At 38.2% G+C, this 13,179-nt stretch overlaps 1 protein-coding gene across 2 annotated transcripts in view; it reads left to right on the forward strand.

Moving 5' to 3' along the window:
• PRKDC (protein kinase, DNA-activated, catalytic subunit) overlaps nucleotides 1–13,179 on the forward strand; it is an 81,812-nt gene that overhangs the window by 47,184 nt on the left and 21,449 nt on the right. For both annotated transcript variants that reach the window (XM_063394508.1, XM_063394500.1), the window contains 12 exons: nucleotides 691–789; nucleotides 1,476–1,686; nucleotides 2,259–2,448; nucleotides 2,804–3,019; nucleotides 4,306–4,418; nucleotides 5,447–5,578; nucleotides 6,727–6,906; nucleotides 10,201–10,409; nucleotides 10,857–10,995; nucleotides 11,419–11,607; nucleotides 12,126–12,350; nucleotides 12,960–13,068. In XM_063394508.1, the coding sequence (XP_063250578.1) occupies nucleotides 691–789; nucleotides 1,476–1,686; nucleotides 2,259–2,448; nucleotides 2,804–3,019; nucleotides 4,306–4,418; nucleotides 5,447–5,578; nucleotides 6,727–6,906; nucleotides 10,201–10,409; nucleotides 10,857–10,995; nucleotides 11,419–11,607; nucleotides 12,126–12,350; nucleotides 12,960–13,068 (2,012 nt within the window). The remainder of the gene's footprint in view (nucleotides 1–690; nucleotides 790–1,475; nucleotides 1,687–2,258; nucleotides 2,449–2,803; nucleotides 3,020–4,305; nucleotides 4,419–5,446; nucleotides 5,579–6,726; nucleotides 6,907–10,200; nucleotides 10,410–10,856; nucleotides 10,996–11,418; nucleotides 11,608–12,125; nucleotides 12,351–12,959; nucleotides 13,069–13,179) is intronic.

The raw sequence follows: 13,179 nt of genomic DNA on the forward strand, positions 1-13,179 counted from the left end.
TTTGGTGATAATTTTATCACTTCCAGTAAGGGATAAATACTTGGACCAGAACTAAGATGTTGCATCACCACAGCAGGATGGCATAAGAGGTCTTAACTTCGATGCTCCAGCTTTTTTTCTTGTTGCTGGAATTTATAACTTGTGAAAATTATACATTAAAGGGATTTGTCTTTACGTAGAGGATACATTAAGACACGTGGGCATGATCTGAATCTCTTCAATCTAGTAGCATAAAGATGATCTTTCTGTTTGACCCCTTAGAATGGGGAACAGGCATATACTCAGTTTGACAAGTGGGTTGCTGTTGAATTGTCTAACTTAGTTGGGTTTTATGTGCTTTTTCCCAAGATAACTCTTTGAATGGACAGTTATTGTGAAGAAAAAGTACAGTCAATTTTTACTCCAATATCCCTTGTGAAAAGCATTATTTGCCTGTTTTTTCAGATTCAGCCATGCAAACTTCATAATGGATACCTCATATATTGATTAGCTTATTAGATAATTTCTTTTATAAGTAGTGGAGATATAAGACATTTTTGGCAAAGAAGACCTCATGTTATGTTGTCATGCCAAGTTGAGATTTTTGTCAGAGGGCATACTCCTCCTTTTTGTCCCACCATCCTTATCCTCTTATTTTGCTATGGATTGTTTGAGAGAATTCATTAAGAGATACTTTCCTCCTATCATCAGTGATCCAGAAAGTCAAGCAGATGATGATTCTCAGGAGATACTCAAAGTGGCAAAAGAAATGCTGCTTCAAGGACTGATTGATGAGAATGCTGAACTGCAGTGAGTAAAGAATGTTGTGATAACTGTCTGAAATAAAAATATCTCCATTTCTCTTACTTTGTTTGTAGCAAAAGAGTTGATCCTTAGAGATTTTTTAAGTATTTCAATATAAAAGAATAACACTGAGATAATACCATTTCCCTTTCTTCCAATAAGTTAATTTATAAAATTGTGTCCCATGGTGTTACACCAAGTGTAAGTGAAGCATTTGAGCAAAGCTTCTAATCCACGGGGAGGTTGTTTCACTATGTTAAACCTAATTCTGCATTAATCTTCTAGAGTTTTTGAGCAAGGAGACTCTGCTATACAGAAACACACAACGGTAGATTAATGTTGGATTTTTAAAATTTCTTTTGGTGAAGCAAAAGATAAAAGAGATCTTGGTGCTTCTCCATCCATAGCACTTCTCAAAAGGAAAAAACTTGACAGAAAAAGTTTTTTCAGAGTAAACCTTTTATATGAGGCACAGAACATGGTAGATGAATGAGGAATTTGGTATAATTCAATTGAAGATTAAGAGCATGAAAGTGTTAGTTTAAGGCCTTAACAGATTATTGGTTTGAAGATTTTTGCTGGTGGGTTTGGGTTTTTTTTCCCTTTTTAACGTGGCTTATTTAGAAGGGGAGGTGGGGAGGGATGTCCTGTTTGAAGATAAACACAAATAACTTTATTCTTTGCCTTTACAGATTAATTGTCAGGAATTTTTGGAGTCATGAGACAAGGTTGCCCACAAATACTCTTGACCGTATGCTGTCATTGTTAAGTTCTCTATATTCCACCAAGATTGAAACACAGTACCTGAGTCTAATCACAAATTTTCTGCTTGAAATGACTAGCAAGAGCCCGGATTATTCCAGAAAAATATTTGAACATCCACTGTCTGAGTGCAAATTTCAGGTGAATTGTACTGTGTTGTCCTGTATGCAACTATGTGACAAATTCTACTCCTTAGTGTAGTTACAACTTAGAGAGGAATGGCATAATGAAAGAAATTTTTCAAAGTGTTTTGTGCTCCAAAGTTAAACAGGTTACGAGGTGTGCACAGTATCAGAAGTTTGATGGTTTTGTGGGGGCAATAATTGTACTTTCTTTTAAAATATATATATTCAATTAAAATAATATAGCAAGTATAGCTGATTTGTAGAGTACTGAAATATAAAAAAGAGGGTAGTGGAGAGAAGCACCATCAACTGGAGAAATACTGTCAAGAAACAGGAATATTGGTGCAAGAGTTGTAAATCAGTCCTCAGCTGACCAGTCTAAGTTAGTGAGATTTTTTTACTGAGCTGTGGAGAACTTCTACATGTTTATGGTTTGTTGGGGTTTTTTTTTAATATAGTCAAGTTCTGCCCCTATACCTGGGAGGGTGTTTTGATTTCTGGACTCTAATTTCTGCTGTCTTACTCAATGAAGAAATGCAGAAAACCTCCAGGTTTATTGTTCTACTTAAAATCTTTCTTACTTCATAGGACTTTGTGGTTGATTCCAGCTGGCGTTACCGAAGTACTGTGCTCACACCAATGTTTGTGGAGACTCAGGCTTCTCCAAATATCCACAGGAATTTGTCACAGGAAAGATCCCTTTCTCCTTCTGGGTCAGTCGGTGGGCAAGTGAGGGCTACCCAAAGGCAATATGAATTTACACCTACACAGCATGGCGGTAAGTCCAGACCAGTGTTTTCTGAAATGTTCTTTTTTGTAGGAATGATGTCATTTCTCTTGCATATGATTTTTTTTAATGTGAAAGTGTAAATACATTCAGTATTTTGTTTTCAAGGCCTTTTTTTTGTGTGTGTGGTATGAGGAAAAAAATCACATTTTTGTTATTCTCATACATATTTTATGTTCTGCCTGATAAAAAAGAAACACTGTCCTACCTAGCAGCTTGAAATCTGTCCTGCTCTTAAACACTAGGAAATTTTATTTTTGGGAGAGAAAAAATACCTGCTTCATAGATGTTTTCACTTTATTTATATCTGGGTATGTTACAGCTTTTTGGCAATTTCTCGTCACAGGCGGAAGAAGTTCTTTTAACTGGCTAACTGGAAGTAGCATTGACACGTTGGCAGAATATGCAGTTCCTTCATCCTCTGAATCCTTGTCTTCATCCCTGCTGTTGGTTAGCAAACGGAGTGAGAAATTTAAACAAGCAACCTTTAAACCAGTGGGGCCAGATTTTGGGAAAAAAAGGTTGGGTTTGCCTGGAGATGAAGTGGACAGCAAAACTAAAGGTCTGTAAGCCTTACTGTGCAATTTCTGTGCAATTAGTACACTTCTATAAACCATCCTTGTCAGTTATTTGGCCAGCAGTCCATTATCTTTGAGACAGTGCAGCTGAGGTTCACCTTGAGAGATTTTGTTTCTAGGAGTGTGTGATGATACATAACATGTGCCAAAAAGCTAGGATTGTGCTAGGAATTGTAAAATTCTGTGTTGCTCACTGGAAGAACTGACTGGATGATAAACCAGTTGGTGTGATCTCTGCATTCCTACCTCTCCCTAAGAGGATCACAGCATGAATATCAGACAGTTCTGACCCTTCTGTCTTAAATTTAGCTCTTAAAGAAATCTATAAATGTATTTTCTAAACCATTTCAGCTGTGCTGACAGATCTCCAACATTTTGTAATCTGTCATTAGAAGTCCTTGCTTTTTTCTGAGAATGCTCCTGCTTCCACCCAGTCAGTAACTGAAAAATACCAGTACTGCTCTGAAGTGACTTAGGATCCTTCTCCTTCTTTAACCCTTGTCTACTTTGTCATTAAAATTTTGACCAAAAGGATGACATTAGGAGGTCAGGCATAGAGCTGTAAAATCAACCTTTCCAGTACTTGAGAGGTGTTTCAGGGCAATTATGAATAATGGACTGCAGCTTTTGCAGAACTACAGAAATAGAGAGGTCAGTCTACCTTTTAGTTAGTCCCTGGTCTTGTACCCAGGAAAATACCGGTTACAGTGGTATGTTTTTGTTTGCTGACTCTCCTTTTCTAGGAAATAGACTGAACTGACAGTCAGTTAAGTGGCCTTTCCCCATGACTGTCCTGAACAGGAGTTGATCCAGTGGCAGTTCTGTAATTGTACCTTGAAAAATACAGTACAATATTCTTACTACACAATATTTGAATATCTTTTAGCACCTCTTTTATTTAGGGAGTTAAGTACTTTTTGGAATACAGCGCAACTGCCATACAAGCCTTTGAGAGCTTAAAATAAATCTGGCATATGGGGCATATTTGTTCATGAGTTTTAAAGTCTTTCCTTGTACAATAGTTCGATCTTTCTACCTCATCCATGCAATTGAAGTCTCTATAGAAATGCTTAGTACCTCTTCTCCTAAGAGCAGCTTAATTTGTTATCATTGGCTAGCTTGTTGAAAGGCCTTGCACTGAGCTGTTTGTTAGGGAATTTAGGAGACTAGCTGGTAAGCTAGTAAATACAAAGATGGTGTTTATTTTGATATGATGCTTTTGCCTTAAATCTGAAAGGAAAAGCTGTGGACGTGATCATATGTTCCCTAGGTACAGAAGAACGAGCAGAAATTCTAAGACTGCGGAGACGTTTCCTGAAGGACCAAGACAAACTCAGTCTGATTTATGCCAGAAAAAGTCTGGCTGAACAGAAAAGAGAAAAGGTTTGTAAACCCAAATGGGTTTAAAACTTTAAGTCTCTATGCCATCTGCAGTCTTGCACTTCATCTCTTGTAGTAACTTTGTGAGGAAAGGGTAGTTGTAAGGTACTGGTTGCTACTTTAAGAACTTTAGAAGGTTTAATTTGGAAATGCTATTTATGGCCTTAAAACTAAATTACGTTACTTAGCATGGGCAAGAAAAGAGCTGGGTGATAACACTTCTAATCTACCACTTAAAGTGCATGGAGTGATTTTATGTGATGGGAGTCCCTTACAGCTACTGGGAAGCCCTTTACAGTTGTCATTCTGGAAACTAGGAGCCTTAGAGCTACAATACACTGCAGAAGTAGTTGGAGAATATTATCCAGTGTCTGAAGGTGAACTCATAATGTGGTACAGCTGACGGACTAACCAGAACTGGTTTGAACTTTTAACCTGAAGAAATGTCAGTAATAATCATTTGCTGAGTGTTATCAAGGCCAAAAACTTACTACTTTGTGGATTTCCTGGTTGTGTTATGTACTTACAATAAATCTAAGTGGTTTTAAGCTCTGTAGCAGTTTTTCACTGGTTCCTGTTTCTAAAAATAACACGCATTATTGTCAAAAAATGATAGCATTTAGTCCCAAGAGCAAAGGAACCCAGGATTGAGAGCTACCAATTTGAGACACTCCTGTAATACTCTGCAGATGCAGACAACTCTGTAAACAGAACTTATGTCTGGAAGAACCACACAAACACCTATTTTAGCCCATTTATGTTTACTTGCAGGATAAAGCTACCATTTCCTCCCACCCTAAGAGCGAGAACCCGTAAATATGTTCTGTATGGCAGTCCAAAATACTATCAACAAAATCCCCAGTGTTTTAAACACCTCCAGTGATGGTGTTTCCTCCACTTCTGTGGGAGCCTTGTTCCAGTGCCTGACCACTTATTCAGTGAAATTTTTTTCATATTATCTAATGTAAGCCTCTCCTGGCACATCTTGAGGCCATTTCTTAACTATTTTTAACATGATTAATGCATTTCAGGAGATGAAATCTGAGCTGAAGATGAAGTATGATGCCCAGGTTACTTTGTACAGAAGTTACCGAGTGGGAGACCTTCCTGACATCCAGATTGAGTACTGCAGTCTCATTGCCCCTCTGCAGGGCCTTGCCCAGGTCTGTCTGCTTTTCAGAGATCACTTGTGAAGTTTTCTGGACCTGTAGGGAAAGTGTCGTGTAGCTAGGCAACCCCTTTGATAATTGATTTGTAGTTTTGCAATCAACCACTGTAATACACATTTAAAGACACTGTTTTGAGGGAGTGTTTCACCTATCCCTGTGCTGGTGCAGTGTTCAGAGAAGAGGCGCTGTTGCTTGCCTCATCTGAGCAGTTGAGGACTGCATACATCGGCTGTTGTCCATTTCCTGCAGGTTCCTTTGCTTGAGAAACAGTTGGTGGTCTCTGCAGACATTATTGCAAGGGACATCTCACTGTTCAGTAGCAAAACAGCCATTTCTCTTCTATTATATGTCTGTAATAGACTTGTAAAAATACAAATTAACTTAGTGGGACTAAGACTGGACTCAGACTGCTCAGTAAAGCTCATCTAATATTCCTTTTCCTACCTGAGAGTAGTAGAAACTGTAGACTGACCTGAACAGCAGACTGAATCCCATTTTACAATCTTTGTGAAGTCACAGTCTTCCTGATTACCTTTGTATTTCATTACTTTTGATAGTCCCTTATCTCTCTGTAAAGGACAGAAGTAGCACACTCACGAGTTCTTTGATTAGATAGAGGCATTAGATAAAGAGTTAAACCAAATTCCAGAGCCATGACAGACAAAGATGTTACACGCACAGATATGCTTCTGGATTGAAAAAATGCCTTTAAATCTCAGATGAAACTGTGTGTCTAGCTGCCTCAGTTTTTAGGACCAGGTCTCCTCACACATTGATGTCTTCTTTTTTTCTGAAACTCACTTCATGGACTGTGGTGTCCCTCACATGATATTGGGTGTCTGGTTCCTGTAAGGGGAGTTGTGAGTATGTGAAAATTGCAAATTCCCCCCTCTCCACTAACACTCTGGCCTGAAAACCTGCATTGCCTTGGAGTTTCTTTAAGTAGAAGAATTAAAATGGGATTTGAATGAGTAGTACAGTAATTCCCAGCACAGGTGAGGTGCATGCCAGACTAAATAGTCCACTCCCAAAGAGTGTCTAGGGATTAGATACAGGGTGGTTCATATCTTTTAATTTTATTTAATAGTCTATTGTGTCACAGCAATATTCAGTGACCTTACCGGTTTTGCTGTAATTTACAGAAAGATCCAACATTTGCCAAGCAACTTTTCAGCAGTTTGTTTAGTGGAATTTTTAATGAGGTAAAAAAATCTAAGAACCCTTCTGAGAAAAACGCCATTGTCCAGAAGCTGCTGAACGACTTCAACAATTTCCTCAGTCTGAGCCTGTCATACTTTCCACCGTTCGTTGCCTGCATCCAGGTAAATCCTGATACATGGCCTGAAAGTAACTGGATATAATGTCTGTCTCTGAATGTGTGATAAACCCCGTGGAAGTGAACGTCAAATACTGTCACTGAAGTTTAGACAGAGATGGAAGGATAATTGTTAACCAAATGGGTCTTTCAAGTGACACTTAAGGTGAATAAGGTAGTTCATACCTCTGAACTGAGGTTTTTCAAGGTTTCTAGGATTCCTGATCTCTTGAGTTTGAGTCACCTTTTAATGTTTTAATTGCATCAGTAACAAGGAGAGGTTTGATTACAAATGAAAGCTGTTTCAATTGAAGTGGGAATTGAGAACAATTGAAAGGGTGATGTGGGTGTCGTGCTTATCTTTCTGTTTCTGGGAAGTGCTTACTGAGGAATTCTTTGATGTCTTGAGGATATCAGTAGCTGTCAGACCATTTGTTTTTAGCCTCTCTTGTTTATTTTTTTCGAGTTAGTCCCCTGAAGTAGTTGTCTGGGGATTTTCAGTCATGAAGGACGGGCTCACCAGAGGATGAGTGGGTGAACCACAGTTGTTTCACTGGAAAGGAAACACGAGCCTTTCTGTTATGAGAATATACTGACCTGGAATAGACTGTGAATTTCATCTTTTAACCCAGGTTTCAGGGAGATAAAAAACCTTGTCCCAGCACCCATATCTAACATACCCATTGTCACTGTATTTAATGATTCTTATCAACCGCATTGCTGTTGTGTCTGATTCCTAGCTCTCAAAAGCATCTTTTTTTCAGTACCAGCTAATGGTTTCTTTTTTGTTATGGAAATTAAAATACTCTGTGACAGTAGGTGTCATTCCAAATACGGGAGAACCATCTAGTTTGAACTAGCTTTGTAAACAGAGAAAAAAACTTTGCTTCCTAGTACTTGTAATTGCACATCTGAAAAAATGTAGTTTCTTGTTTACTTTTTTCTGTGCAGCTGCATAAAAGGTCAAATACTATGGGGATTTTTCTGGGCTGTCTTGCTATTTTTGAGCCAGCATCTCACAATAGCTGTCTGTTAATATTCCCTGTTGACATTCCATTTGTTGGTTCACTGTCTTGATGGTATTATTTGTGTTGAATTATGCTGTCTAGACCCTGCTAATAATACTGGTGCATTAGGCTGCTTTTTTTCCTAAATAGACATAAAATGAAGACTCAAGAAGTAGATGAGTTCAATTTCATCAAAAATACGGACTTTGTAAGAGCAATAAGAGCATTTCCTTGCCATCCTCCTCAATAGCAGAAGTACAATATCATGAAGTCCAAACAGCCTGCAAGCAGTGAGAAAGTTTTTTTTCTAGTAGGGAATTGAATTCACGTTGATCAAGAGAGCAAGCTGGGAGTGTGATCAAGAGCACAGCAGTGTCTAGGCTTTTATTTGGCTCACAATGACTGTCCTAGTGGCTTGGCCATTTGGAAGTACAGCTTTTCTTTCCTGTGTGCCAACAGCATAATAAATACTGGCTGGTTTCAGAAAGGCTTCCTACTTTACTGCTGTTTCCTTCTGGTGGTTTGATTTTTTAATCTTCTACAGGTTCATGTCCCATCAAGAGGGTAACTTGGTGGGTTAAAAGAGCTGGTTTTGTCTCCACATACAATGTTAAAATTGACTATGAAGCTCTGGGATTCACCTTCAGGGCAGATTAAGAACCAGCCGAAATACTAGAAGAGATCAACTCCATGACAAAAGTTTACATAGCCTCCAAAGAAATGCTTGACCTCTGAAGAACATATAATGCCTTAGAAATATTTTAGCTGCTAGGACAGCTTGGATGCCATTCTCCCTAATCTTTGAACATATGGTGCAAGTAGACAGTGCGTGTTGCATATGGGGCAGGGAACATTTCCTCTGCTTTGAGAAGATAAGTGATCAAATAGTCACCAAAATGCACTAAATAGAAAGATACCTCCTTTGATGTGGGATGATGTCCATAAATTTTAAGTTCGGGAGGATACTCATTCTTGGCACCTAACCTTACATGTGTACAGTTCTTACACTTTTTATGAGAAAGGGCTTTTGGTCTTACCTTAGCAAAATTGTTCTTAAAGTTTTAGATTATGCAGTTATCACTGTGTTCCTTATGTAACCCCTAAAAGCTGGCAGTCAAGGAATGTGTCTGAGGCATGTGTGCAGCTAATTGAAATTGCCTTAATAGTAGTTGAAATATATATGCTAACCCCTCCTTGGGATCTGCCTGGTCTGTAACTCAGGAAGCTACTAGACAAGAGGCTATGGGTTTTTTTCCTCTTACTTTATTGAGCGCAAATTTATTAGCGTTAGTGTCCCAACTCTACAAATTGTGTCATGAGTTTGCTTATGCCAGGTGCCTCTTCTGTAGTTTTTGTGGTGGCTGTCATTTATCAAAGAAGTGTAACTTGGTTGTTCTCAGTCTCCTGTTGCAATTTCCAAGGAGTGGTTTCTTTGCACGTAATATTCTTGTACATGCTGTGTTGCAAGAATCTGATTTTAATTTTCGTTCTAAAACATGGTGCTGTTTCTTGTAATGAAAGCTATACTGCACCTCTTTCATGCTGTGATTTTTTTTCTTCTGTGTATTTAAGATACTATTGCAACTCTTCTTTAGTGGAAAAGAAAACAAAGAAAAAACCTAACAGTAGATTTAATAAACATGCTGTTTTCTTGATTTGTTTACCTGTATTTAGAATAGTGATTTAAGTATTTTAAAAAACCCAAACTTCAACTGAACAAGAATGTTTCTCCCTGAAGAAGAGATTATTCTGTAGCTGGACTGATGTTAAATATGATAAAGACAATATTGTCAGTTCTTTAAATCAGGCAGGAGTAGACGAGTACAGTACTAGAGGAGTCTGTCAGGAAGCTGTGATGAAAACAGGCTGAGTGTGTGGCTAGAAAGCCTCCAGCTCAGAGAAGACTTTGTGGCAAATTGTGCCTTTGGCTTATGGCAGGAATGCACCACTGAATAGGCTAAGTGAAGCACAGCTGCTGTGTAGCAGGCAAAATCCTGCCAAAAAACAGAAGGAAAAGTTCAGGCTGTCAATGTGTCCATCTACCTCTCCCCCACTTTCCTTGTGATTCTGTCCAGAGAGTTGTCCCATGTCCTGGAGCCAAAGTATCTGGGGTTACTGTGTACTGTTCTCTGTCCAAAGAGCAACAGCACAGAAGGAAAAGATTCCAGTTTTCCCCGAGTTGGGAACTTCTGGAGGTCTAATGGCTTATTTCCCAAGCTTGCACTATAAGGAGAAGGATACCAAATAAGTGATCTGTATAGTTTTACACCAACACCTGTTGTTTTATTTTACAGGAAATGAGTTACCAGCACAGAGAGCTACTGGAACTGGACTCAGCTAACGTGAGCACGAGCTGCCTTGCGAGTCTGCAGCAGCCAGTGGGCATCCTGCTCCTGGAGCGTGCCCTGATGGCTCTGTCCCCTGAGGAGGAGCCCCCCTCCAAAAGGATGCGTGGGAGGACAGAGCTGCCCCCAGATGTGATCAGATGGATCGAACTTGCTAAGTAAATTCTTGTTTGAGACCATTTACTCCCACTTAGGTTTGCCTTGTGAAGAACTCTGCTTTTATGGCTTGTGGGATTTCTTTTTTAATCTTTCTGTCTTTTAGAATTAGATATGTTTTTCATTTCTTCTCAGTTCTTCTTCTTGTCAGTGAGAGCAGTTAGACTTTAAAACTCTGTACTCTTATGATGCTGTCGGGCTGCTGAAAAACATCTTACTAGCTTTTCAACTGCAGCTTTTCCATAGTTCAGCTATTACCCTACAAGTTGAAGTTTATGTAGTTAAGTATGTATTTCTGATCTTACATAAAAAATGCTTCCTAAAAATTTACTATTTCAAACTGGTAGTATTACTACTTACTGTTGTTTTTTTTTTTTTTTATAACTTCTGTTTGCATTGATATTCATCTGCTGAGCTAATTAAAAGATTTCTCTTTTCAATTTTACTAGGCTGTACAGATCCCTTGGGGATTATGATGCCCTTCGTGGCATTTTCAGTGGTAAGATTGGGACTAAGGAAATTACACAGAAAGCTTTGTTGGCAGAAGCAAGGAATGATTATGCTGAAGCAGCTCAATATTATGATAAGGTAAAATTACAGAAAGATATTTTTGTTTCATAAATCTCTCACGACTTAAAACAAATCAAATTAGAAAAAAGTACAGTTATCTAGGCAGACAAGTAAAAACACATGGGCACACTGCAACCCAGAGCAAGCAAATTGCATGTGTTCATGGCATCAGTTGCAGTGGGTAAAAATGAAGACAGATCTCTAACCTTCTTTTAAAATGTTCACTCTTCAAAAATGCAGGTTTACTGAAGAAGCCTGAAATTAATTTATGTATAAACACTGCCAAGCTTGAATTTTCTGCATTTAATGTTGCTGTCACACTTAAATGGATAGATATTTTTATGAGACGATGAATTACAGTTAATGTGCTGATGATTTAGAATTGAAACAGGTTCTTGTCTGGAATCTGGCACTATTCTCCCCTCCAAATTCATTCCCTAGGCACTCTCCCAAGAAGACTGGCAAGATGGAGAGCCAACAGAAGCAGAGAAGGACTTCTGGGAACTTGCATCTCTGGAATGCTATGACCACCTCACAATGTGGAAGTCTCTGGAGTACTGTGCTACTGTTAATATTGATAGTGGAAAACCTCCAGACCTAAGCAAAACATGGAATGATCCATTTTTTCAGGTTTTTAGAAATTATTTCATTGATACTACACCATTTTTATCTCTGCAGGGATGTCCTACAGTATTGAGATTATGGGTGAAAATCAATTGCATTGTTTGGGTTACTTTATTATGGAAATTAGTGGAGAGTCCCATGTTAGAAAAATTGAAACACTTGCTTCTGCTTGTTCTTTTTGATGTTTAGTTTTTACCTCAAGTCTATGGCAGATCCCATAGGACCAGCTTTACCATCTCCTTCTTCCTTTTGCAAGTCTTTTTTGTTGCTTTTCTCATTTATATGTTTCCTGTATTAAGTTACCAAACCATGCATTTTGAAACTGGTAGAATTTACTAACAACCTCTTGAGCTATAGGAAAAGGCTGCTGTGGTTTGTTAGCAAATAGAAATTTGTCTAAAGGGAAAATATCTTCTAAAAAATTCAAAATGTTTTCATATTTGCTTGTTTTGCCCCGATAAGAAAAAAATTTGATCATCTAATCTTCCATTCCTAGAAATAAAAGCTATGTTCTCACTTTGTAGGAGACATATCTGCCCTATATAATACGCAGTAAATTGAAGTTATTGCTCAGTGGAGAGAATGACCAGACTTTGCTAACCTTTATTGATGAGGCAATGAAGACAGAACAGAAGAAAGCCATTATAGAAATGCACTACAGCCAAGAACTTAGTCTCCTGTACATCCTGCAAGATGATTTTGACAGAGCCAAATATTACATTAGCAATGGCATGCAGATCTTCATGCAGGTAATAATGTCTTGTATCTCTGGTGTGGTTTTTTTGTGTAAACTGGAACAATGAAACTGCTGTTGCTGTTACTGCTGCTAGATTATACTCTCAAGAGAAACGCTCATTCAAATGCAATGAAATTTAGGTGCCTTCCATGTCACGTGACAAAACTTCTTTTAAATTCACTGCTTGCAATGATGAAAAGTGAGTGAGCCAGTAGAGTGCATTCTCTTGTTTTAGTTTGCTTTGTTTTGCTGATTTAATCTTTTACACATTTTTCAGAGTAATTGTTTGTGCAGACAATAAATATTTTATTTCGTTCTTCTCTTCAGGGACCTCCTGTCCCCAGAACAAGCTTGCAAAGAGTGTTGAATTGAGAAGTTACAAATTCCATCCATTATGAAGTTTTGATTAGACTTTGCTAAAACCTAGGATAGGAATTGTAGCTAGAATATGCCTCTGTGCTTGTGCAAAGCAGAGTTGCTCTCTGATTATTGGCTATTAAATTACTTGTAAGAGGTTGGGTTCTAAAGCATAGCACACAACAGCATCAGATCAGTAATCTGTACAGCAGTGAAGAGAACCATGCTTCAAATTCTGTCTTTGAGTCTCTCCCTTTCTTTTCAGAGCTACTCCAGTATTGATTCCTTGTTATATCAAAGTCGAATGACCAAACTGCAGTCTGTACAAGCTTTGACAGAAATACAGGATTTCATCAATTTTATGACCAAGAGAAGTAAAGATTTTTTTTCTCAAGCAATTTTCCTTTTGTATTCAGTAATTGTGGCTTCCTGAACTTTGAATTTCTAAACTGCTGTTTGAAGAAGCATAAGTCTGGAATTACTTC

The sequence above is a fragment of the Prinia subflava genome, chromosome 1 (genome assembly GCF_021018805.1).
Source record: "Prinia subflava isolate CZ2003 ecotype Zambia chromosome 1, Cam_Psub_1.2, whole genome shotgun sequence".
NCBI lineage: Eukaryota > Metazoa > Chordata > Aves > Passeriformes > Cisticolidae > Prinia > Prinia subflava.